The 27,194-nt window shown below is 47.8% G+C and overlaps 1 protein-coding gene across 4 annotated transcripts in view; it reads left to right on the plus strand.

Moving 5' to 3' along the window:
- WTAP (WT1 associated protein) overlaps positions 1-27,194 on the plus strand; it is a 183,310-nt gene that overhangs the window by 38,821 nt on the left and 117,295 nt on the right. For all 4 annotated transcript variants that reach the window (XM_063917824.1, XM_063917825.1, XM_063917826.1 and 1 more), the window contains exons 2-3: positions 16,414-16,449; positions 16,528-16,583. In XM_063917824.1, coding sequence (XP_063773894.1) covers positions 16,420-16,449; positions 16,528-16,583 — 86 coding nt within the window. In that variant the 5' untranslated portion in view covers positions 16,414-16,419. The remainder of the gene's footprint in view (positions 1-16,413; positions 16,450-16,527; positions 16,584-27,194) is intronic.

The raw sequence follows: 27,194 nt of genomic DNA on the forward strand, positions 1-27,194 counted from the left end.
CTTGCTAAATAGAAAGTATTTTGTTAGGATTTTTTATTTTCAGAGAGATCTTCTGGCAACAGACTCTCTGCTACGTGGGACTGAGGGGAGAGAAGCAGCCCTACTAAATGCGGATAGGTCATGCTTCTTAGGCTACTGGACACCATTAGCTCCAGAGGGATCGAACACCGGAACGCACCCTTGGTCGTCCGATCCCGGAGCCGCGCCGCCGTCCCCCTCGCAGAGCCAGAAGCCGGCGTGAGAAGCAAGAAGACGTCAAAAGCGGCGGCAGAAGACTCCAGTCTTCATATGAGGTAGCGCACAGCACTGCAGCTGTGCGCCATTGCTCCCACATTAAACCCACACACTCCGGTCACTGTAGGGTGCAGGGCGCAGGTGGGGGGGGGGCGCCCTGGGCAGCAATTGAGAACCTCTTGGCAAAAAGCAGCATATATACAGTTGGGCACTGTATATATGCATGAGCCCCCGCCATTATTTTACACAAAATCGCGGGACAGAAGCACGCCGCTGAGGGGGCGGGGCTTCTTCCTCAGCACTCACCAGCGCCATTTTCTCTCCACAGCTCCGCTGAGAGAAAGCTCCCCAGGCTCTCCCATGCAGATTCACGGTAGAAAGAGGGTAAAAAGAGAGGGGGGGCACATAAATTTAGTGCAAAATCAGTATATACAGCAGCTACTGGGTAAACACTAAGTTACTGTGTAATTCCTGGGTCATATAGCGCTGGGGTGTGTGCTGGCATACTCTCTCTCTGTTTCTCCAAAAGGCCTTGTGGGGGTTCTGTCCTCAAATAGAGCATCCCCTGTGTGTGTGGTGTCGGTACGCTTGTGTCGACATGTTTGACGAGGAAGGCTATGTGGAAGCAGAGCAGGTACAAATGAATGTGGGATCGCCGCCGACACCCGATTAGATGGATATGTGGAAGGTTTTAAATGATAATGTTACTTCCTTGCATAAAAGGTTGGATAAAGCTGAAGCCTTGGGACAGTCAGGGTCTCAACCCATGCCTGATCCTACAGCGCAGAGGCCGTCAGGGTCTCCGAAGCGCCTACTATCCCAAATTGTTGACACAGATATCGACACGGATTCTGAATCCAGTGTTGATGGCGATGATGTAAAGTTGCAGCCTAAAATGGCTAAAGCCATCCGCTACATGATTATAGCAATGAAGGATGTTTTGCACATCTCAGAGGAAAACCCAGTCCCTGACCAGAGGGTTTATATGTTTGGGGAAAAAAGGCATGAGGTGACCTTTCCCCCTTCACATGAGTTAAATGAGTTATGTGAAAAAGCTTGGTAATCTCCAGATAGAAAAATGCAGATTTCCAAACGGTTGCTTATGGCGTATCCTTTCCCGCCAGCGGACAGGTTACCCTGGGAATCCTCCCCTAGGGTAGACAAAGCTTTGACACGCTTATCTAAGAAGGTAGCTCTGCCATCACAGGATACGGCCACCCTAAAAGATCCTGCGAATAGAAAGCAGGAAGGTATCCTGAAGTCCGTTTATACACATTCAGGTACCATACTAAGGCCGGCAATTGCGTCGGCCTGGATGTGTAGTGCTGTAGCAGCATGGACAGATACTTTATCTGAGGAACTTGATACCTTGGACAAGGATACTATATTACTGACCCTGGGGCATATAAAAGACGCTGTCCTATATATGAGAGATGCCCAGAGAGACATTAGCCTACTGGGCTCTAGAATAAATGCAATGTCGATTTCTGCCAGAAGGGTCCTGTGGACTCTGCAATGGGACAAGTGATGCCGACTCAAAAAAGCACATGGAGGTTTTACCTTATAAGGGTGAGGAATTGTTTGGGGACGGTCTCTCGGACCTAGTTTCCACAGCTACGGCTGGGAAGTCAAATTTTTTGCCATATATCCCCTCACAGCCTAAGAAAGCACCATATTACCAAATGCAGTCCTTTCGTTCACAAAGAGGCAAGAAAGTCCGAGGTGCGTCCTTTCTTGCCAGAGGCAGGGGTAGAGGAAAGAAGCTGCACAATACAGCTAGTTCCCAGGAACAGAAGTCCTCCCCGGCTTCCACTAAATCCACCGCATGACGCTGGGGCTCCACAGGTGGAGCCAGGCTCGGTGGGGGCGCGGCTCCGAAATTTTAGCCACCAGTGGGTTCGCTCACGGGGGGGATCCCTGGGCTATACAGATTGTGTCTCAGGGATACAAGCTGGAATTCGAAGTGATGCCCCCGCACCGTTACCTCAAATCGTCCCTGCCAGCTTCCCCCATAGAGAGGGAAATAGTGTTAGCGGCAATTTACAAATTATATCTCCAGCAGGTGGTGGTAAGGGTTCCCCTCCTTCAACAGGGAAGGGGTTACTATTCCACAATGTTTGTGGTACCGAAACCGGACGGTTCGGTCAGACCCATATTGAATTTAAAATCCCTGAACATTTACCTGAAAAGGTTCAAGTTCAAAATGGAATCGCTCAGAGCGGTCATTGCAAGCCTGGAAGAGGGGGATTTTATGGTGTCTCTGGACATAAAGGATGCTTACCTGCATGTCCCCATTTTTCCACCTCATCAGGAGTACCTCAGATTTGTGGTACAGGACTGTCATTACCAATTCCAGACGTTGCCGTTTGGTCTGTCCACGGCACCGAGAGTATTTACCAAGGTAATTGCAGAAATGATGGTGCTTCTGCGAAAGCAAGGAGTCACAATTATCCCATACTTGGACGATCTCCTCATGAAGGCGAGGTCCAGAGAGCAGTTGCTGATCAGCGTAGCACACTCTCGGGAAGTGTTGCAACAGCACGGCTGGATTCTGAATATTCCAAGTCGCAGCTGATTCCTACGACGGATCTGCCCTTCCTGGGCATGATTCTGGACACAGACCAGAAGAAGGTTTTTCTCCCGGCGGAGAAGGCTCAGGAGCTTGTGACTCTGGTCAGAGACCTCTTAAAACCAAAACAGGTGTCGGTGCATCAATGCACGCGAGTCCTGGGAAAGATGGTGGCGTCATACGAAGCCATTCCCTTTGGCAGGTTCCATGCAAGGACTTTTCAGTGGGATCTGTTGGACAAGTGGTCCGGATCGCTTCTTCAGATGCAGCGGCTGATCACCCTATCCCCCAGGGCCAGGTTGTCTCTTCTGTGGTGGCTGCAGAGTGCTCACCTTCTCGAGGGTCGCAGGTTCGGCATTCAGGACTGGGTCCTGGTGACCACGGATGCAAGCCTCCGAGGGTGGGGGGCAGTCACACAGGGAAGAAATTTCCAGGGTCTGTGGTCAAGTCAGGAGACTTGTCTGCACATCAATGTCCTGGAACTAAGGGCCATATACAACGTCCTAAGTCAAGCGGAGCCTCTGCTTCGCAACCAACCGGTGCTGATTCAGTCAGACAACATCACCGCAGTGGCTCATGTAAACCGCCAAGGCGGCACAAGGAGCAGGGTGGCGATGGCGGAAGCCACCAGAATTCTAAGCTGGGCGGAGGATCACGTAAAAGCACTGTCAGCAGTGTTCATTCCGGGAGTGGACAACTGGGAAGCAGACTTCCTCAGCAGGCACGACCTCCACCCGGGAGAGTGGGGACTTCATCAAGAAGTCTTCACACAGATTACAAGTCGTTGGGAACTGCCACAGGTGGACATGATGGCATCCCGCCTCAACAAAAAGCTTCAAATGTATTGCGCCAGGTCAAGAGACCCTCAGGCGATAGCTGTGGACGCACTAGTGACACCGTGGGTGTTCCAGTCGGTGTATGTGTTTCCTCCTCTTCCTCTCATACCCAAGGTGCTGAGAATAGTAAGAAAAAGAGGAGTGAGAACTATACTCATTGTTCCGGATTGGCCAAGAAGAACTTGGTATCCGGAACTGCAAGAAATGCTCACAGAGGACCCATGGCCTCTGCCTCTCAGACAGGATCTGTTGCAACAGGGGCCCTGTCTGTTCCAAGACTTACCGCGGCTGCGTTTGACGGCATGGCGGTTGAACACCGGGTCCTAGCAGAAAAAGGTATTCCGGATGAGGTTATTCCTACGCTAATAAAGGCTAGGAAGGACGTGACGGCTAAACATTATCACCGTATATGGCGAAAATATGTTGCTTGGTGTGAGGCCAGGAATGCCCCTATAGAGGAATTCCAGCTGGGCCGTTTCCTTCACTTCCTACAGTCGGGAGTGACTTTGGGCTTAAAATTGGGGTCCATTAAGGTCCAGATTTCAGCCCTATTCATTTTCTTTCAAAAGGAACTGGCTTCTCTTCCTGAAGTTCAGATGTTTGTAAAGGGAGTGCTGCATATTCAGCCCCCTTTTGTGCCACCAGTGGCACCTTGGGATCTTAACGTGGTGTTGAGTTTCCTGAAATCACACTGGTTTGAGCCACTTAAAACCGTGGAGTTAAAATATCTCACGTGGAAGGTGGTCATGCTATTGGCCTTAGCTTCAGCTAGGTGTGTGTCAGAATTGGCGGCTTTGTAACATAAAAGCCCCTATCTGGTTTTCCATATGGACAGGGCAGAATTACGGACTCGTCCGCAATTTCTGCCAAAAGTGGTGTCATCTTTTCATTTGAACCAACCTATTGTGGTGCCTGCAGCTACTCGTGACTTGGAGGATGCCAAGCTACTAGATGTAGTCAGGGCTTTGAAGGTTTATGTAGCCAGAACGGCTGGAGTCAGGGAAACTGAGTCGCTGTTTATCCTGTATGCATCCAACAAGCTGGGTGCTCCTGCTTCAAAGCAAACTATTGCTCGCTGGATCGGTAACACGATTCAGCAGGCTCATTCTGCGGCTGGATTTCCGCCTCCAAAATCGGTAAAAGCCCATTCCACAAGGAAGGTGGGCTCTTCTTGGGCGGCTGCCCGAGGGGTCTCGGCATTACAGCTTTGCCGAGCAGCTACTTGGTCGGGTTCAAACACTTCTGCAAAGTTCTACAAGTTTGATACCCTGGCTGAGGAGGACCTTGCCTTTGCTCATTCGGTACTGCAGAGTCATCCGCACTCTCCCGCCCGTTTGGTATAATCCCCATGGTCCTTACGGAGTCCCCAGCATCCACTAGGACATTAGAGAAAATAAGATTTTACTTACCGGTAAATCTATTTCTCGTAGTCCGTAGTGGATGCTGGGCGCCCATCCCAAGTGCGGACTTCTTCTGCAATACTTGTATATAGTTATTGCTTAAATAAGGGTTATGTTATGGTTGCATCAGGGTTATCTGATAATGATAATAATAATAATAATAATAATAATCATAATAATTTTATTTATATAGCGCTCTTTCTCCAATAGGACCCAAGGCGCTTAACAGATACATAGCATAATATAGTACAGAAAATAATTAAGTACATTTTCATAAAAATGATGCTCTGTTGTTGTTCATACTGTTAACTGGGTAAGTTTATCACGAGTTATACGGTGTGATTGGTGTGGCTGGTATGAGTCTTACCCTGGATTCCAAAATCCTTTCCTTGTACTGTCAGCTCTTCCGGGCACAGTTTCCTTAACTGAGGTCTGGAGGAGGGACATAGAGGGAGGAGCCAGTGCACACCAGTATTCCTAATTCTTTCTTAAAGTGCCCTGTCTCCTGCGGAGCCCGTCTATCCCCATGGTCCTTACGGAGTCCCCAGCATCCACTACGGACTACGAGAAATAGATTTACCGGTAAGTAAAATCTTATTTTCTGAGGCGGTTATTCAAACTATGTTGAAGGCCCGCAAACTGGCTTCTACATGGATTTATTATAGGGTCTGGAATTCTTACTTCACCTGGTGTGCTGCTAAGAATTATGATGCATACAAGTTTAGTACTTCCAGACTTCTGGCTTTTTTGCAACAAGGCCTGGATTTAGGACTTCGCCTGGCCTCCCTCAAGGTTCACATTTCTGCCTTGTCGGTGTGGTTTCAGCGGAAAGTTGTATCTATTCCTGACGTTCATACATTCCCTCAGGGGGTACTGTGGATTCAGCCTCCCTATGTCCCTCCTGTGGCTCCATGGGATCTGTCTGTTGTTCTTAATGCCCTTCAAGAGTCTCCGTTTGAACCTCTTGAGTCTGTGGACCTTAAATGCCTTACACTTAAGGTCATTTTTCTTTTGGCTATTGCCTCTGCTAGGAGGGTCTCAGACTTAGGTGCTTTGTCCTGTCATCCACCCTTTCTGATTTTTCACCGTGACCGGGCAGTTCTTAGAACTCGCCCTGGTTATCTACTTAAGGTGGTGTCATCTTTCCACCTTAACCAAGAGATTGTGGTTCAGGCCTTTTTCTCCTGGTCTGTCCTCCAAAGAGCGGTCTTTGATGTGATACGGTCTCTCTCTATCTCTCTCTCTCTCTATCTATATATATCTATCTATCTAATCTATCTATCTATCTATCTATCGTGTGATGTGCACCGGACATTTTTCGGGTTTTGGATTCGGACGCGTTTTGGCAAAACCTCATCGAAATTTTTTTTGTCGGATTCGGGTGTTTTTAAAAAAAAAAAAAAAAAAAAAAAAAACAGCTTAAATCATAGAATTTGGGGGTCATTTTGATCCCATAGTATTATTAACCTCAATAACCATAATTTTCACTCATTTCCAGTCTATTCTGAACACCTCACAATAATTGTTTTAGTCCTAAAATTTGCACTGAGGTCGCTGGATGGCTAAGCTAAGCGACACAAGTGGCCGACGCAAACACCTGGCCCATCTAGGAGTGGCACTGCAGTGTCAGGCAGGATGGCACTTCAAAAAAATAGTCCCCAAACAGCACATGATGCAAAGACAAAGAGGCGCAATGAGGTAGCTGTGTGACTAAGCTAAGCGACCCAAGTGGCCGACACAAACACCTGGCCTATCTAGGAGTGGCACTGCAGTTTTCTAGCGAGAGGATGAGTGCTTCCATCCTTATGTGAAGCTGAACCACAAGCCATGAACATAGGCCAGGGCCTCAGCCGTTCCTTGCCACTCCGTGTCGTAAATGGCATTTCTCTGACGTCCTAGTGGATGCTAGGAACTCCGTAAGGGCCATGGGGAATAGACGGGCTCCGCAGGAGACTGGGCACTCTAAAAGAAAGATTAGGTACTATCTGGTGTGCACTGGCTCCTCCCTCTATGCCCCTCCTCCAGACCTCAGTTAGATTTCTGTGCCCGGCCGAGCTGGATGCACACTAGGGTCTCTCCTGAGCTCCTAGAAAGAAAGTATATGTTAGGTTTTTTATTTTACAGTGAGACCTGCTGGCAACAGGCTCACTGCAACGAGGGACTAAGGGGAGAAGAAGCGAACCTACCTGCTTGCAGCTAGCTTGGGCTTCTTAGGCTACTGGACACCATTAGCTCCAGAGGGATCGACCGCAGGACCCGTCCTTGGTGTTCGTTCCCGTAGCCGCGCCGCCGTCCCCCTTACAGAGCCAGAAGCATGAAGATGGTCCGGAAAATCAGCGGCAGAAGACTTCAGTCTTCACCAAGGTAGCGCACAGCACTGCAGCTGTGCGCCATTGCTCCTCATACACACTTCACACTCCGGTCACTGAGGGTGCAGGGCGCTGGGGGGGGGGGGGGGGCGCCCTGAGCAGCAATAAAAACACCTTGGCTGGCAAAATAATCACAATATATAGCCCCAGAGGCTATATATGTGATAATTACCCCTGCCAGAATCCATAAAAAAGCGGGAGAAAAGTCCGCGAAAAAGGGGCGGAGCTATCTCCCTCGGCACACTGGCACCATTTTCTCTTCACAGTGTAGCTGGAAGACAGCTCCCCAGGCTCTCCCCTGTAGTTTTCAGGCTCAAAGGGTTAAAAAGAGAGGGGGGGGCCACTAAATTTAGGCGCAATGTTGTTTATACAAGCAGCTATTGGGGAAAATTCACTCAGTGATAGTGTTTATCCCTACATTATATAGCGCTCTGGTGTGTGCTGGCATACTCTCTCTCTGTCTCCCCAAAGGGCTATGTGGGGTCCTGTCCTCAGTCAGAGCATTCCCTGTGTGTGTGCGTGTGTCGGTACGGCTGTGTCGACATGTTTGATGAGGAGGCTTATGTGGAGGCGGAGCAGATGCCGATAAATGGGATGTCGCCCCCTGTGGGCCGACACCAGAGTGGATGGATAGGTGGAAGGTATTAACCGACAGTGTCAACTCCTTACATAAAGGGCTGGATGACGTAACAGCTATGGGACAGCCGGCTTCTCAGCCCGCGCCTGCCCAGGCGTCTCAAAGGCCATCAGGGGCTCAAAAACGCCCGCTCCCTCAGATGGCAGACACAGATGTCGACACGGAGTCTGACTCCAGTGTCGACGAGGTTGAGACATATACACAATCCACTAGGAACATCCGTTACATGATCCCGGCAATAAAAAATGTGTTACACATTTCTGACATTAACCCAAGTACCACTAAAAAAGGGTTTTATGTTTGGGGAGAAAAAGCAGGCAGTGTTTTGTTCCCCCATCAAATGAGTGAATGAAGTGTGAAAAAGCGTGGGTTCCCCCGATAAGAAACTGGTAATTTCTAAAAAGTTACTGATGGCGTACCTTTTCCCGCCAGAGGATAAGTTACGCTGGGAGATATCCCCTAGGGTGGATAAGGCGCTCACACGTTTGTCAAAAAAGGTGGCACTGCCGTCTTAGGATACGGCCACTTTGAAGGTACCTGCTGATAAAAAGCAGGAGGCTATCCTGAAGTCTGTATTTACACACACTCAGGTACTAGACTGAGACCTGCAGATAGTGCTGCTGCAGCGTGATCTGTAACCCTGTCAAACAGGGATACTTATTTGCGAACATAAGACGTCGTCTTATATATGAGGGATGCACAGAGGGATATTTTGCCGGCTGGCATCCAGAATTAATGCAATGTCCATTCTGTCAGGAGGGTATTAGAGACCCGACACTGGACAGGTGATGCTGACTTTAAAAGGCACATAGAGCCTTATAAGGGTGAGGAATTGTTTGGGGATGGTCTCTGGGACCTCGTATCCACAGCAACAGCTGGGAAGAAAATTTTTTACCTCAGGTTTCCTCAGAGCCTAAGAAAGCACTGTATTATCCGGTACAGTCCTTTCGGCTTCAGAAAAGCAAGCGGGTCAAAGGCGCTTCCTTTCTGCACAGAGACGAGGGAAGAGGGAAAAAGCTGCACCAGTCAGCCAGTTCCCAGAATGAAAATTCTTCCCCCGCTTCCTCTGAGTACACCGCATGACGCAGGTGCTCCACAGGCGTAGCCAGGTACGGTGGGGGGCCGCCTCAAAAATTTCAGCGATCAGTGGGCTCGCTCACAGGTGGATCCCTGGATCCTTCACGTAGTATCTCAGGGGTACAAGCTGGAATTCGAGGCGTCTCCCCCCGCCGTTTTCCTCAAATCTGCCTTGCCGACAACTCCCTCAGGCAGGGAGGCTGTGCTAGAGGCAATTCACAAGCTGTATTCCCAGCAGGTGATAGTCAAGGTGCCCCTACTTCAACAAGGACGGGGTTACTATTCCACACTGTTTGTGGTACCGAAACCGGACGGTTCGGTGAGACCCATTTTAAATTTGAAGTCCTTGAACACATACATAAAAAAATTCAAGTTCAAGATGGAATCGCTCAGGGCGGTTATTGCAAGCCTGGAGGAGGGGGATTACATGGTATCCCTGGACATCAGGGATGCTTACCTACATGTCCCCATTTACCATCCTCACCAGGAGTACCTCAGATTTGTGGTACAGGATTGCCTTTACCAATTCCAAACACTGCCGTTTGGATTGTCCACGGCACCGAGGGTCTTTACCAAGGTAATGGCCGAAATGATGATACTCCTTCGAAAAAAGGGAGTTTTTAATTATCCCGTACTTGGACGATCTCCTTATAAAGGCGAGGTCCATGGAGCAGTTGTTGGTCGGAGTAGCACTATCTCGGGAAGTGCTACAACAGCACGGATGGATTCTATACATTCCAAAGTCACAGCTGGTTCCTACCACACGCCTGCTGTTCCTGGGGATGGTTCTGGACACAGAACAGAAAAAAGTGTTTCTCCTGCAGGAGAAAGCCAAGGAGCTGTCATCTCTAGTCAGAGACCTCCTGAAACCAAAACCGGTATCGGTGCATCACTGCACACGAGTCCTGGGAAAAATGGTAGCTTCTTACGAAGCAAAATTCCATTCGGCAGGTTCCATGCAAGAACCTTTCAGTGGGACCTCTTGGACAAGTGGTCGGAATCGCATCTTCAGATGCATCGGCTGATAACCCTGTCTCCAAGGACCAGGGTATCTCTACTGTGGTGGCTGCAGAGTGCTCATCTTCAAGAGGGCCGCAGATTCGGCATACAGGACTGGGTCCTGGTAACCACGGATGCCAGCCTTCGAGGCTGGGGGGCAGTCACACAGGGAAGAAATTTCCAAGGACTTTGGTCAAGTCAGGAGTCGTCCCTACACATAAATATTCTGGAACTGAGGTCCATTTACAGTGCCCTAAGTCTGGCAAGGCCTCTGCTTCAAAACCAGCCGGTACTGATCCAATCAGACAACATCACGGCAGTCGCCCATGTAAACCGACAGGGCGGCACAAGAAGCAGGATGGCGATGGCAGAAGCCACAAGGATTCTCCGATGGGCGGAAAATCACGTCTTAGCACTGTCAGCAGTGTTCATTCCGGGAGTAGACAACTGGGAAGCAGACTTCCTCAGCAGACACGACCGACACCCGGGAGAGTGGGGACTTCATCCAGAAGTCTTCCAACTGTTGGTAAACCGTTGGGAAAGGCCACAGGTGGACATGATGGCGTCCCGCCTAAACAAAAAAAAAACTAGATATTGCGCCAGGTCAAGGGACCCTCAGACAATAGCTGTGGACGCTCTAGTGACACCGTGGGTGTACCAGTCGGTTTATGTATTCCCTCCTCTGCCTCTCATACCAAAGGTACTGAGAATAATAAGAAAACGAGGAGTAAGAACGATACTCGTGGTTCCGGATGGGCCAAGAAGAGCTTGGTACCCAGAACTTCAAGAAATAATATCAGAGGACCCATGGCCTCTACCGCTCAGACAGGATCTGCTACAGCAGGGGCCCTGTCTGTTCCAAGACTTACCGCGGCTGCGTTGGACGGCATGGCGGTTGAATTCCGGATCCTAAAGCAAAAGGGCATTCCGGAGGAAGTCATTCCTACGCTGATAAAAGCCAGGAAAGAAGTAACCGCAAACCATTATCACCGTATTTGGCGAAAATATGTTGCGTGGTGTGATGCCAGGAAGGCCCCAACAGAGGAATTTCAGCTGGGTCGTTTTCTGCACTTCCTACAGTCAGGAATGACTATGTGCCTAAATTTGGGTTCCAATAAGGTCCAGATTTCGGCTCTGTCGATTTTCTTCCAGAAAGAACTGGCTTCACTTCCTGGAGTTCAGACATTTGTAAAGGGAGTGCTACATATTCAGCCCCTTTTTTTTTTGTTGTGCCTTCTGTGGCACCTTGGGATCTCAACGTGGTGTTGAGTTTCTTAAAATCACATTGGTTTGAGCCACTTAAAACTGTGGATTTGAAATATCTCACGTGGAAAGTGGTCATGTTATTGGCCTTGGCTTCGGCCAGGCGTGTGTCAGAATTGGCGGCTTTGTCATGTAAAAGCCCTTATCTGATTTTCCATATGGATAGGGCAGAATTGAGGACTCGTCCCCAATTTCTCCCTAAGGTGGTATCAGCTTTTCACTTGAACCAACCTATTGTAGTGCCTGCGGCTACTAGGGACTTGGAAGATTCCAAGTTACTGGACGTAGTCAGGGCCTTGAAAATTTATGTTTCCAGGACGGCTGGAGTCAGGAAAACTGACTAGTTTTTTATCCTGTAGGCACCCAACAAAATAGGTGCTCCTGCTTCTAAGCAGACTATTGTTCGCTGAATTTGTAGCACAATTCAGCTGGAGCATTCTGCGGCTGGATTGCCGCATCCTAAATCAGTAACAGCCCATTCCACGAGGAAAGTGGGCTCATCTTGGGCGGCTGCCCGAGGGGTCTCGGCTTTACAACTTTGCCGAGCTGCAACTTGGTCAAGGGCAAACACGTTTGCTAAATTCTACAAATTTGATACCCTGGCTGAGGAGGACCTTGAGTTCTCTCATTCGGTGCTGCAGAGTCATCTGCACTCTCCCGCCCGTTTGGGAGCTTTGGTATAATCCCCATGGTCCTTACGGAGTTCCCAGCATCCACTAGGACGTCAGAGAAAATAAGAATTTACTCACCGGTAATTCTATTTCTCGTAGTCCGTAGTGGATGCTGGGCGCCCATCCCAAGTGCGGATTGTCTGCAATACTTGTATATAGTTATTGCCTAACTAAAGGGTTATTGTTGAGCCATCTGTTGAGAGGCTCAGTTATATTTCATACTATTAACTGGGTATAGTATCACGAGTTATACGGTGTGATTGGTGTGGCTGGTATGAGTCTTACCCGGGATTCAAAATCCTTCCTTATTGTGTCAGCTCTTCCGGGCACAGTATCCTAACTGAGGTCTGGAGGAGTGGCATAGAGGGAGGAGCCAGTGCACACCAGATAGTACCTAATCTTTCTTTTAGAGTGCCCAGTCTCCTGCGGAGCCCGTCTATTCCCCATGGTCCTTACGGAGTTCCCAGCATCCACTACGGACTACGAGAAATAGATTTACCGGTGAGTAAAATCTTATTATTGGCAAGTTTACGCTTCTCATCAGACGCTTTCAATTTAGATTTTTGGGTCATTTTACTGAACTTTTGTTTTTTGGATTTTACATGCTCTCTACTATGACATTGGGCAATGGCCTTGGCAGACGACGTTGATGGCATTTCATCGTCTCGGCCATGACTAGTGGCAGCAGCTTCAGCACGAGGTGGAAGTGGATCTTGATCTTTCCCTATTTTAACCTCCACATTTTTGTTCTCCATTTTTTAATGTGTGGAATTATATGCCAGTATGAATAGCAATGGCCTACTACTATATATACTGCGCACAACTAAAATGCACCACAGGTATAGAATGTAGATGGATAGTATACTTGACGACACAGAGGTAGGTACAGCAGTGGCCTTCCGTACCGTACTGCTATATATACTGGTGGTCACTGTGTCAGCAAACTGCAAAACTAAAATGCACCACAGGTATAGAATGTAGATGGATAGTATACTTGACGACACAGAGGTAGGTACAGCAGTGGCCTTCCGTACCGTACTGCTATATATACTGGTGGTCACTGTGTCAGCAAACTGCAAAACTAAAATGCACCACAGGTATAGAATGTAGATGGATAGTATACTTAATGACGACACAGAGGTAGGTACAGCAGTGGCCTTCCGTACCGTACTGCTATATATACTGGTGGTCACTGTGTCAGCAAAACTCTGCACTGTACTCCTCCTATATAATATTGTACTGGTGGTCCCAACTCCCCAGTCCCCACAATAAAGCAGCACACTGAGCACAGATATGGAGTGTTTTTCAGGCAGACAACGTATACTGGTGGTCACTGTCAGCAAAACTCTGCACTGTACTCCTGCTATATAATACAGCTGCTCCCCAGTCCCCACAATTAAGCAGTGTGAACACAGATATATGCAGCACACTGAGCACAGATATGGAGTGTTTTTTTCAGGCAGAGAACGGATAAAACTGGTGGTCACTGATCAGCAAAACTCTGCACTGTACTCCTCCTATATTAATATAAAGCTGCTCCCCAGTCCCCACAATGATATAAGCAAGCACAAATATTTGCATCAACTCAACAATGAATAAACGGAGAGGACGCCTGCCACGTCCTCTCCCTAACATTTCCAATGCACGAGTGAAAATGGCGGCGACGCGCGGCTGCTTATATAGAATCCGAATCTCGCGAGAATCCGACAACGGGATGATGACGTTCGGGCGCGCTCGGGTTAACCGAGCCATACGGGAGAATCCGAGTATGGCTCGGACCCGTGTAAAAAGGGTGAAGTTTGAAGGGGGTTCGGTTTCCGAGAAACCGAACCCGCTCATCACTAATATATATAAATATAAATAAATAAATATATATATATATATATATATATATATATATATATATATATATATATATATGTATGTGTGTGTGTGTGTGTAGAAAGGACTTCCTCTATCAGGAGGTCAGATTTTCTTTTTGTGCTTTCTCCTGCTGCTATCAAGGCCTGTTCTACTTTTGTCTGTTGGACCTTCTTGGGTGGGCCGCCGTGGCGCGTCCGCTGAACAGTTGTGCAAGGCGGCTCCATGGTCCTCAGTGAAAATGTTCATCAGGTTCTATGCCTTTGATACTTCCGCCTGCCAGGATGCTTCCTTTGGATGCCGGGTTCTTTTGCCCATTACAGTGCATCCCCTCCCATGAGGAACTGCTTTAGGACATCCCCGATGTTATTCCCTGTGGAATACCAGTGTACCCCGCTGCAGAAAAGGAGATTTATGGTAAGACTTACCATGGTTAAATCTTTCTGCGAGGTACACTGGTTTCCACAGGGTTCCCTCCCTGAAGCACTTAGCTTCTTTGGGTTTGTATGGCATTAGCCGCTAGTCCCTTCTCCTGTCGTGAGAATGTGGTTCTATGTGACTAACATCTACCGTCTCACTTACCTGCTACTGCATTGGACTGGTTAAGAAAACTGAGCTCCAGTTCATGGAGTTGGGGCTATAGAGAAGGCAGTGCAGTGCATCCTGGGAACATTCAAAGCTTTAGCCTGTTGGTGCCTTGGATCAGGATCCAGCTCTACACCTCGATGTTATTCCCTGTGTAAACCAGTGTACCTCGCAGAAAGAAATTTAACAATGGTAGGTTTGACCATAAATCTCCTTTTTTCTTTTAAAAGGTGTATCTTCCCAGAAAGTTGTTCTTCCTTCCCTATATGGTGTGTGGCTTAAAGAAATATGTACTTGCCTTTGCTGTTTCTGCCTCTCCATGTTCCTCTTCACTGCAGTGCATGACATGAAGTCTGTGGTTATTATACAGGGGCACCTTTAGTGTAAATTGACCTAACTCAGTCTCGCTTGCAGTGTCCCAGCGTCCTACTCTCTGCTGCTATGGCTGTTTAAAATTGCTGCAAATAGAATACAGGTAGCTGCTGCAGTTCACTGAAGTGCATAGGGACGTTACTGGAGGCTGTAACAAAACACTTGGATCTGATAAGAATTTTAAGAGCATTTCTAGATGTAGAGTGAGACTTTCATGCTAACCCAGAATCCAGCATGGCAACGGGAGGCACTAGAATTCCCGGCTGTCAGGATCCCGGCACTCTGCATACCGCAGCCGAGATAACGACAACTATTCTGCCTCTTGGGGTGTCCACCACACCCCTGGAGGGAGAACACCGTGTCGGCAGTGAGCCCGCAAGGGGCTCTTTTGCGCTCGCCCTGCTGCTGGCATTCCGGCGCTGGTATGCTGGGTCCCGGGATCCCGAGTGCCTGTATATTGTAGTACACCCATAGCAACATATACTGTGATTGATAGATATAGATAGATAGATATATATATATAGATATATATATATATATATATATATATATATATATATATATCTGTAAATGTGTAAAACACCAGTGAGTTGGGAATACAACTTTGACCGTGGAGACTCTTCTCCCTACATAAGCACCTTTTTCAAGAAGTGTGTCCTCTGAACACCCACTCACTGCCAATCAGAATAGAAACTATATCAATGTGCACTGCTACAAACCTCTACCACCACATGGAAAGACATCATGTGATTTACACTTCCGCCATGAAAGGGTTTACTTAGCAAACAGTCTGCCTCTTTTCTCGCCTCTGTTTCTGTACTCTCCACCTTTTTTCTTTTAACAATTATTTACTGTGGCTACCTGTTACCACTAGCTTCCTGTCACTGCTTCTTTTCACCTCCCCACAGTTTCCATTTTGCTCTCTTGCTCCCCACTGACCATGGCATTACCTCTACTGATAACTTTATTTTCCAGGCACTGTAGTGTGCTCCTCATATACTGAGCATTAATCTACCATAGTATTCTGCTCACTGATGGCACTGCAGAAGTGAGGCGCTGTTAAATTGCAGCGGACAGACCGTTATTTACTACATTACATTTTGAGAGTACAGTGAACACTTGGTGGCTGCCAAGTTCCAGCACAGTGAGGAGTAAAAAGCCATGTCGGCAGAATAATGGCACTGAGGCGTCTGCATTAAAGTTTGCAGTTGTCAGTGCAATATCAGTGACGAACAGGTAAAGTCAGTACTATTTGCTAGTGCTGTATTTGGTATCATGGTGCTAGGTACCCCTTTAATATTCTTGATAAGCTCTGGATCTAAAGCTAAATAAGCATACATTAAAAAAAAAATCGTGTATCAGATTTTCATGTATTGCAATTAGGCTGAGCACATTAAACACCAGGCTGATATACCCACATTAAAGGATGACATGTTGACTGTAATAGTTTGAGTAAAAGAGGATTATACTGTGAACTTGTAGTAAATAAGCAAGATATAAAAGCCAACGTTTTGGAACTGAAGTCTTTCTTATGTCTTTAGGTCACAATGACTAACGAAGAACCTCTTCCAAAAAAGGTCAGTTTAAAATTCAGTTTCATCTGGTCATGCATTGTTATGTTAAAATTAAGTCTAACACATTCATTTTGTTTTCAGGTTCGTTTCAGTGAAGCTGATTTCAAGCTTTTACCAAGGGAAGAGCTTCTTCAAAGGTAAATAATGGTTTGGTGACATGAGGCCATGGCGTAATTATTTGACCATCATTTTCTTTTCTGATATTATTGAATCTCCCCAAATGAAATGAAATGCAGATAAACATTCTTGGTGCGTGCCCCGAGGACTCTAGCAATCCAATAATTTACTGCTACGGTGACTTCTATGTGAATATACCATTCTGTGAAGTCCACAGCAGAGCCTTATATTAGTTACAGCTTAGGAGAGGATTTCATCTCTGATGGATGACCATTAATGAGCTGTCTGTATTACAGCTTAACTTAAATATTTTGCGAAATGTTAAAGTTCCTTTAAGCCAACTTTTCTGGTAAGTGCATTAATTCGCCATATGCACTCGATTAAATTGTGACCTTTTCACTTTGGCTTAAGAAAGTGATAAAAAGTTATGTGAAATGTAAAATAGCTTCTAGAATTGTGGGAATTAAAATCTGGTTTGGGCCTTACAAATGATAAAGTTTACAGAATTGGTAGTAGATTACCTATTTTGCTTGTTTAATTGACTGACAGCATAAAAAGTATCAATGATTACCAAATCATTTGAACAATTGAAAGATATCCATCCTGCAAAGATGGGGGTAATGTAGTAATTTTCACACTCTGTCTGTAACAGAGAGATTATGGTGATGTAACCAGGGCCTTTCAGGTTGCCTACTGGTACCTCAATAGCTGTACAACTGAAGACAACTTTTTGTGCTCTTCTGCATTAGTACATGGAATCCTAATTTTAAAATTAAGGGGGGGATGTATCAAAGCTTGGAGAGAGAGAAATCACTAACCGAACAGCTCCTAACGCATTTTCTCTAACGTCCTAGTGGATGCTGGGGACTCCGAAAGGACCATGGGGAATAGCGGCTCCGCAGGAGACTGGGCACAAAAGTAAAAGCTTTAGGACTACCTGGTGTGCACTGGCTCCTCCCCCTATGACCCTCCTCCAAGCCTCAGTTAGATTTTTGTGCCCGAACGAGAAGGGTGCATACTAAGGGGCTCTCCTGAGCTGCTTAGAGTAAAAGTTTAAAGTAGGTTTTTTATTTTCAGTGAGACCTGCTGGCAACAGGCTCACTGCACCGAGGGACTAAGGGGAGAAGAAGCGAACTCACCTGCGTGCAGAGTGGATTGGGCTTCTTAGGCTACTGGACATTAGCTCCAGAGGGACTATCACAGGTCCAGCCAGAAGACTGAAGAGGTCCGGAAAATCGGCGGCAGAAGACGTCCTGTCTTCAATAAGGTAGCGCACAGCACCGCAGCTGTGCGCCATTGCTCTCAGCACACTTCACACTCCGGTCACTGAGGGTGCAGGGCGCTGGGGGGGGGCGCCCTGAGACGCAATAAAAACACCTTTTTTGGCAAAAAATACATCACATATAGCTCCTGGGATATATGGATGCATTTAAACCCTGCCAATTTTTCCATAAAAAAGCGGGAGAAAGGCTCCGCCCCCTTCTCGGCGGCCTATCTCCTCAGCACACTGGCGCCATTTTTTCCTCACAGCTCCATTGGAGGAAGGCTCCCTGACTCTCCCCTGCAGTCCTGAACTACAGAAACAGGGTAAAACAAGAGAGGGGGGGGCACTAATTTGGCAGATAAATATATACAGCAGCTATATCAGGTAAAAACACTTATATAAGGTTATCCCTATATATATATATATATATATAGCGCTCTGGTGTGTGCTGGCAAACTCTCCCTCTGTCTCCCCAAAGGGCTAGTGGGGTCCTGTCCTCTGTCAGAGCATTCCCTGTGTGCTGTGTGTCGGTACGTTGTGTCGACATGTATGAGGAGGAAAATGGTGTGGAGGCGGAGCAATTGCCTGTGTTAGTGATGTCACCCCCTAGGGAGTCGACACCTGACTGGATGGTCTTATGGAAAGAATTACGTGATAGTGTCAGCACTTTACAAAAGACTGTTGACGACATGAGACAGCCGGCAAATCAGTTAATACCTGTACAGGCGTCTCAAACACCGTCAGGGGCTCTAAAACGCCCGTTACCTCATGTCGATACAGACACTGACACGGACACTGACTCCAGTGTCGACGGTGAGGAAACAAACGTATTTTCCAGTAGGGCCACACGTTACATGATCACGGCAATGAAGGAGGTTTTGAACATTTCTGATACTACAAGTACCACAAAAAAGGGTATTATGTGGGGTGTGAAAAAACTACCCGTAGTTTTTCCTGAATCAGATGAATTAAATGAGGTGTGTGATGAAGCGTGGGTTTCCCCCGATAAAAAACTGCTAATTTCTAAAAAATTATTGGCATTATACCCTTTCCCGCCAGAGGTTAGGGCACGTTGGGAAACACCCCCTAGGGTAGATAAGGCGCTCACACGCTTATCAAAACAAGTGGCGTTACCGTCTCCTGATACGGCCGCCCTCAAGGAACCAGCTGATAGGAAGCTGGAAAATATCCTAAAAAGTATATACACACATACTGGTATTATACTGCGACCAGCAATCGCCTCAGCCTGGATGTGCAGTGCTGGGGTGGCTTGGTCGGATTCCCTGACTGAAAATATTGATACCCTGGACAGGGACAATATATTATTGACTATAGAGCATTTAAAGGATGCATTTCTATATATGCGAGATGCACAGAGGGATATTTGCACTCTGGCATCAAGAGTAAGTGCGATGTCCATTTCTGCCAGAAGAGGGTTATGGACGCGACAGTGGTCAGGTGATGCGGATTCCAAACGGCATATGGAAATATTGCCGTATAAAGGGGAGGAGTTATTTGGGGTCGGTCTATCGGACCTGGTGGCCACGGCAACGGCTGGGAAATCCACCTTTTTACCCCAGGTCACCTCTCAGCAGAAAAAGATACCGTCTTTTCAGGCTCAGTCCTTTCGTCCCCATAAGGGCAAGCGGGCAAAAGGCCACTCATATCTGCCCCGGGGCAGAGGAAGGGGAAAAAGACTGCAGCAGACAGCCTCTTCACACGAACAGAAGCCCTCCCCCGCTTCTGCCAAGTCCTCAGCATGACGCTGGGGCCTTACAAGCGGACTCAGGCACGGTGGGGGCCCGTCTCAAGAATTTCAGCGCGCAGTGGGCTCACTCGCAAGTGGACCCCTGGATCCTGCAGGTAGTATCTCAGGGGTACAAATTGGAATTCGAGACGTCTCCCCCTTGCCGGTTCCTGAAGTCTGCTTTACCAACGTCTCCCCCCGACAGGGAGGCGGTATTGGAAGCCATTCACAAGCTGTATTCCCAGCAGGTGATAATCAAGGTACCCCTCCTACAACAGGGAAAGGGGTATTATTCCACGCTGTTTGTGGTACCAAAGCCGGACGGCTCGGTGAGACCCATTTTAAATCTGAAATCCTTGAACACTTACATAAAAAGGTTCAAGATGGAGTCACTCAGAGCAGTGATAGCGAACCTGGAAGAAGGGGACTATATGGTGTCTCTGGACATCAAGGATGCTTACCTCCATGTCCCAATTTGCCCTTCTCACCAAGGGTACCTCAGGTTTGTGGTACAGAACTGTCACTATCAGTTTCAGACGCTGCCGTTTGGATTGTCCACGGCACCCCGGGTCTTTACCAAGGTAATGGCCGAAATGATGGTTCTTCTTCGAAGAAAAGGCGTCTTAATTATCCCTTACTTGGACGATCTCCTGATAAGGGCAAGGTCCAGAGAACAGTTAGAGGTCGGAGTAGCACTATCTCAAGTAGTACTACGACAGCACGGATGGATTCTAAATATTCCAAAATCGCAGCTGATTCCGACGACAAGTCTGCTGTTCCTAGGAATGATTCTGGACACAGTACAGAAAAAGGTGTTTCTCCCGGAGGAGAAAGCCAGGGAGTTATCCGACCTAGTCAGGAACCTCCTAAGACCAGGCCAAGTGTCAGTGCATCAATGCACAAGGGTCCTGGGAAAGATGGTGGCTTCTTACGAAGCGATTCCATTTGGCAGATTCCACGCAAGAACTTTTCAGTGGGATCTGCTGGACAAATGGTCCGGATCGCATCTTCAAATGCATCAGCGGATAACCCTGTCTCCAAGGACAAGGGTGTCTCTCCTGTGGTGGTTACAGAGTGCTCATCTCCTAGAGGGCCGCAGATTCGGCATTCAGGATTGGGTCCTGGTGACCACGGATGCCAGCCTGAGAGGCTGGGGAGCAGTCACACAGGGAAAAAATTTCCAGGGCTTGTGGTCAAGCATGGAAACGTCACTTCACATAAATATCCTGGAACTAAGGGCCATTTACAATGCCCTAAGTCAGGCAAGGCCTCTGCTTCAGGGTCAGCCGGTGTTGATCCAGTCGGACAACATCACGGCAGTCGCCCACGTAAACAGACAGGGCGGCACAAGAAGCAGGAGGGCAATGACGGAAGTTGCAAGGATTCTTCGCTGGGCGGAAAATCATGTGATAGCACTGTCAGCAGTGTTCATTCCGGGAGTGGACAACTGGGAAGCAGACTTCCTCAGCAGACACGATCTTCACCCGGGGGAGTGGGGACTTCACCCAGAAGTCTTCCACATGATTGTGAACCGTTGGGAAAAACCAAAGGTGGACATGATGGCGTCCCGCCTCAACAAAAAACTGGACAGATAATGCGCCAGGTCAAGGGACCCTCAGGCAATAGCTGTGGACGCTCTGGTAACACCGTGGGTGTACCAGTCAGTATATGTGTTCCCTCCTCTGCCTCTCATACCCAAGGTACTGAGAATCATAAGAAGGAGAGGTGTAATGACTATACTCGTGGCTCCGGATTGGCCAAGAAGGACTTGGTACCCGGAAATTCAAGAGATGCTCACGGAAGACCCGTGGACTCTACCTCTAAGAAAGGACCTGCTCCAGCAGGGACCATGTCTGTTCCAAGACTTACCGCGGCTGCGTTTGACGGCATGGCGGTTGAACGCCGGATCCTGAAGGAAAAAGGCATTCCGGATGAAGTTATCCCTACCCTGATCAAAGCCAGGAAGGATGTAACTGTGCAACATTATCACCGTATTTGGCGTAAATATGTTGCGTGGTGTGAGGCCAGGAAGGCCCCTACAGAGGAATTTCAACTGGGTCGATTCCTGCATTTCCTGCAAACAGGACTGTCTATGGGCCTCAAATTAGGGTCCATTAAGGTTCAAATTTCGGCCCTGTCAATATTCTTCCAAAAAGAACTAGCTTCAGTTCCTGAAGTTCAGACGTTTGTCAAGGGGGTACTGCATAGACAGCCTCCTTTTGTGCCTCCAGTGGCACCTTGGGATCTCAATGTAGTTTTGGGATTCCTAAAATCACATTGGTTTGAACCACTCACCACTGTGGACTTAAAATATCTCACATGGAAAGTGGTAATGCTGTTAGCCCTGGCTTCAGCCAGGCGTGTATCAGAATTGGCGGCTTTATCCTATAAAAGCCCTTACCTAATTTTTCATACGGACAGGGCAGAATTGAGGACTCGTCCTCAATTTCTCCCTAAGGTGGTTTCAGCATTTCACTTAAACCAGCCTATTGTGGTGCCTGCGGCTACTAGGGACTTGGAGGATTCCAAGTTGCTGGACGTAGTCAGGGCCCTGAAAATATGTTTCCAGGACGGCTGGAGTCAGAAAATCTGACTCGCTGTTTATCCTGTATGCACCCAACAAGCTGGGTGCCCCTGCTTCTAAGCAGACGATTGCTCGTTGCATTTGTAGTACAATTCAGCTTGCACATTCTGTGGCAGGCCTGCCACAGCCAAAATCTGTAAAAGCCCATTCCACACGGAAAGTGGGCTCATCTTGGGCGGCTGCCCGAGGGGTCTCGGCTTTACAACTTTGCCGAGCAGCTACTTGGTCAGGGGCAAATACGTTTGCAAAATTCTACAAATTTGATACCCTGGCTGAGGAGGACCTGGAGTTCTCTCATTCGGTGCTGCAGAGTCATCCGCACTCTCCCGCCCGTTTGGGAGCTTTGGTATAATCCCCATGGTCCTTTCGGAGTCCCCAGCATCCACTAGGACGTTAGAGAAAATAAGAATTTACTTACCGATAATTCTATTTCTCATAGTCCGTAGTGGATGCTGGGCGCCCATCCCAAGTGCGGATTGTCTGCAATACTTGTACATAGTTATTGTTACAAAAATCGGGTTATTATTGTTGTGAGCCATCTTTTCAGAGGCTCCTCTGTTATCATGCTGTTAACTGGGTTCAAATCACAAGTTGTACGGTGTGATTGGTGTGGCTGGTATGAGTCTTACCCGGGATTCAAAATCCTTCCTTATTGTGTACGCTCGTCCGGGCACAGTATCCTAACTGAGGCTTGGAGGAGGGTCATAGGGGGAGGAGCCAGTGCACACCAGGTAGTCCTAAAGCTTTTACTTTTGTGCACAGTCTCCTGCGGAGCCGCTATTGCCCATGGTCCTTTCGGAGTCCCCAGCATCCACTACGGACTATGAGAAATAGAATTATCGGTAAGTAAATTCTTATTATTATGCTGGACATACACTATACAATTATCTGGCAGTTAATCTGCCAGATCTGGCTGGTTGGAAAAAAAATCTGGTAATGGATAAGAGCATTTGCTATCAAACAGTGGAAAACGGACAAAAACTTTCCTTCATACAAATTGGTTGGTTAAATCTGTGATTTAACCAATTTGTCTGAACGACCGGTATTGTCCATTTTCCAGTGCTTAGGAGAAAATGGTCAGTTGTCATTTGCTCTCATCCAAGATCAGATTTTTTTCCAACCAGCCAGATCTGGCATATTATCTGCCAGATAATTGTATAGTGTGTGCCCAGCATAACACACCTAAGTATTTCTCAGTGAAGGCCATACTGGATTGTTGTAAAGTATATTTTAATCTGGCTATCTTTACAAGATCCATCTAAAACATTTGTATGGTGAAAATATGATGGTTCACTACATTCATTATAGCTAGAGAATAATAAAAGATTTAGAGCATGCTGAATCTAAAGCTGGGTACACACAGTCAGATACCCTACACTATTTCCCTGAGCTCCTGAACAAACAAAATAGTGCAAACAACACAGTAAAGGTGTGTACACACGGTGAGATATTCTTTCGATTTTGACTATATAGTCAAAATCGCAAGAAAAGTTAGTGCAGATCGCTAGGTGAAAGTCACCTTGCGATCCCGATGCGCGGTCCCGCCAGGTCAGTATCGCAAGAAAAGATAGACTGTGCAGGCAAGTCAATCCTTGCTAGATCGGTGTACTATCTAGTTCATCTCGCATGTCAATGACATCTCACATAAGCCAAAATCGTAAGCACACATAGTCCATGTCTCAAGTAAAGTTAGTCAAAATCTGTGCTATCTGGGCTCCGGGGAGTTCAAGGGAAATCGCTAGTGAAATTCGGGCATAGCAAGGATCTCGCCGTGTGTACACACCCTAAGCTATAGCATAAGATTTAGCACAATTTGGCATAAGATATAGCATAGATATGGCTACTCACTATTGTGGGGACACAAATTGGATACAATATCATACGTTAACATACACACAGTACAATATGCACTATATAGTGTACTAGCTATCCAAAATTGAGCTGCATGTTCATCCAATATAGAACATCGGACCCGACTGTAGTGCAAAAAATCTTACCGCGTTTACCCAGCTTAATATATTAAGGTTTCCAAAAAAATTATTTTGCATCCAACAGAGGCCAGTTAGGAAACTTTATTTTAGTCACTATTGAGTATGTAGAATTAATTAATATATATTTAATGTTACTGGTTTGTACTTCTAGCAGAAACGTAACATTTTAATGCAATGAATCTAGGTAAGATCGGCTAGTGTTGCTGTATTATGACAAAACCTTTGTATAGAGGTGTCCACGGAAGGACAGGTTAAAACTATACTTTCTACTGGAAATGTGTAACACTGTACTTACTGTATGTTACACTTGAAGAATTTTTTGTTTACGTTTTCAAACCCAAACACATAGACAACAAATAATAGAACACGGAGGTAATGTAAACAATATGATATATTCCTATCAATCAATGCATCAATAAAACAAAAGATGAGACTTCTGCTCGGTACACACTGGTCGATATATCATCCGTTCAATTGAACAGACTATATACTGCGCGTCCATCGGCCAGTGTGAACCAGCAGTGATCGCGCTGAGGCCAAAAAAAAGTGGGTCCCAGGGACCCCTCACTTTTAAAAATTGGGGTCCTACCGGTCCTTTTCTGGGTCCTATCGGAATGAAGGTTTTTATTAATCTTGTTGCAAGGTGGTGGGATGGGGGTGACAGTGCTGCTGGGCTGTGTAGCATGCAGGACACCCTGCACCAGAGCTGTAACTAGACATTTTGGTGCCCCTTGGCAGAAAGTGAATCGGTTCTCCATCTCCCAGAACCTTAAGTATAGGCAGTGCGTGCCGAAGGCGCGTGCAAAAAATGAGGGGCATGGCTTAATGGAGAAGGGGCGTGGCCACATAATAGTACCTATTCACATTATACCACACAGTAGTGCCGCTTATACACATTGCACCAGGTAGAACCTCCTATACACACTGCACCAGGTAGAGCACGTTATACATATTGCTCCAGGTACAGCACGTTATTAGCGCCAGGCAGAGCACGTTAAATACTTAGCGCCAGGCAGAGCACGTTATATACTTAGCGCCAGGCAGAGCATATTATACATATTGCACCAGGTAGCTGACAATATGCACATTGCACCAGGTAGAGCACGTTATACACACTGAGCCAGGTAGAGCACGTTACACACACTGTGCCGGGTAGTGCACGTTACACACACTGCGCCAGGTAGAGCACGTTTCACACACTGCGCCAGGTAGAGCACATTACACACACTGCGCCAGGTACAGCACGTTACACACACTGTGCCAGGTACAGCACGTTATACACACTGAGCCAGGTAGAGCACGTTGCACACACTGCGCCAGGTAGAGGACGTTATACACACTGAGCCAGGTAGAGCACGTTACACATACTGAGCCAGGTAGAGCACGTTACACACACTGAGCCAGGTAGAGCACGTTACACACACTGAGCCAGGTAGAGCACGTTAAACACACCGCGCCAGGTAGAGCACGTTACACACAATGCGCCAGGTAGAGCACGTTATACACACCGAGCCAGGTAGAGCACGTTATACACACCGCGCCAGGTAGAGCACGTTACACACACTGCACCAGGTAGAGCACGTTACACACAATGCGCCAGGTAGAGCACGTTACACACACCGCGCCAGGTAGAGCACGTTATACACACCGCGCCAGGTAGAGCACGTTATACACACCGCGCCAGGTAGAGCACGTTATACACACCGCGCCAGGTAGAGCACGTTATACACACCGCGCCAGGTAGAGCACGTTATACACACTGCGCCGGGTAGAGCACGTTATACACACTGCGCCGGGTAGAGCACGTTATACACACTGCGCCGGGTAGAGCACGTTATACACACTGCGCCAGGTAGAGCACGTTATTATACACACTGCGCCAGGTAGAGCACGTTATACACACTGCGCCAGGTAGAGCACGTTATACACACTGCGCCAGGTAGAGCACGTTATACACACTGCGCCAGGTAGAGCACGTTATACACACTGCGCCAGGTAGAGCACGTTATACACACTGCGCCAGGTAGAGCACGTTATACACACTGCGCCAGGTAGAGCACGTTATACACACTGCGCCAGGTAGAGCACGTTATACACACTGCGCCAGGTAGAGCACGTTATACACACTGCGCCAGGCAGAGCACGTTATACACACTGCGCCAGGCAGAGCACGTTATACACACTGCGCCAGGCAGAGCACGTTATACACACTGCGCCAGGCAGAGCACGTTATACACACTGCGCCAGGCAGAGCACGTTATACACACTGCGCCAGGCAGAGCACGTTATACACACTGCGCCAGGCAGAGCAAGTTATACACACTGCGCCAGGCAGAGCACGTTATACACACTGCGCCAGGCAGAGCACGTTATACACACTGCGCCAGGCAGAGCACGTTATACACACTGCGCCAGGCAGAGCACGTTATACACACTGCGCCAGGCAGAGCACGTTATACACACTGCGCCAGGTAGAGGGGCAGAGATATAGGGGTGTGAGGAGGTAACACTGGGCTGAGTTAGGGAGGGGAATCAGTGTGTCTGGACTGACAGGGTGGTTCTAGATGGGAGGGCAGTGAGAAAACACAGTGGGCTGGTTGGGGAGGGAAGGTGGAAACACTGGGCTGGCAGACACTGTTAAGGCAGCATTAGCCTGCTGCTGTTCAGTTTCTGCCTGGCTCCGCACACTGGCTCAGCTAAATTACCTCTGCCCTGCCAGCTCTGAGCAGGGATTTGTTCACAGGTGGCGGGTCCGACTTCATCACTCTGCTGGGTGATGTCATCTTGCGGCGGCTCCGGCATCTCCCGTATCATCTGTAATCTAGCGGGCCCTCCCCTCTCCCCTCCCGTGGACTAGTGCAGCCGGGGAGAGGGTGAGAAGTGTGGATCAAGCCCGGGAGCGCCGCGCTGCAGCTTATTGTCAGTCCTCTCAGCGTGTTGCTGTCTGACTCCCGGCACCGCATCTTCCCGCCCAGCAGCAGCAGCAGCCGCTGCTGACTTCTGACCAATAAGGTCAGAGAAAAGTCAGCTAGTAACCAATCAGGC

This window comes from Pseudophryne corroboree, chromosome 4 (assembly GCF_028390025.1).
Source record: "Pseudophryne corroboree isolate aPseCor3 chromosome 4, aPseCor3.hap2, whole genome shotgun sequence".
NCBI lineage: Eukaryota > Metazoa > Chordata > Amphibia > Anura > Myobatrachidae > Pseudophryne > Pseudophryne corroboree.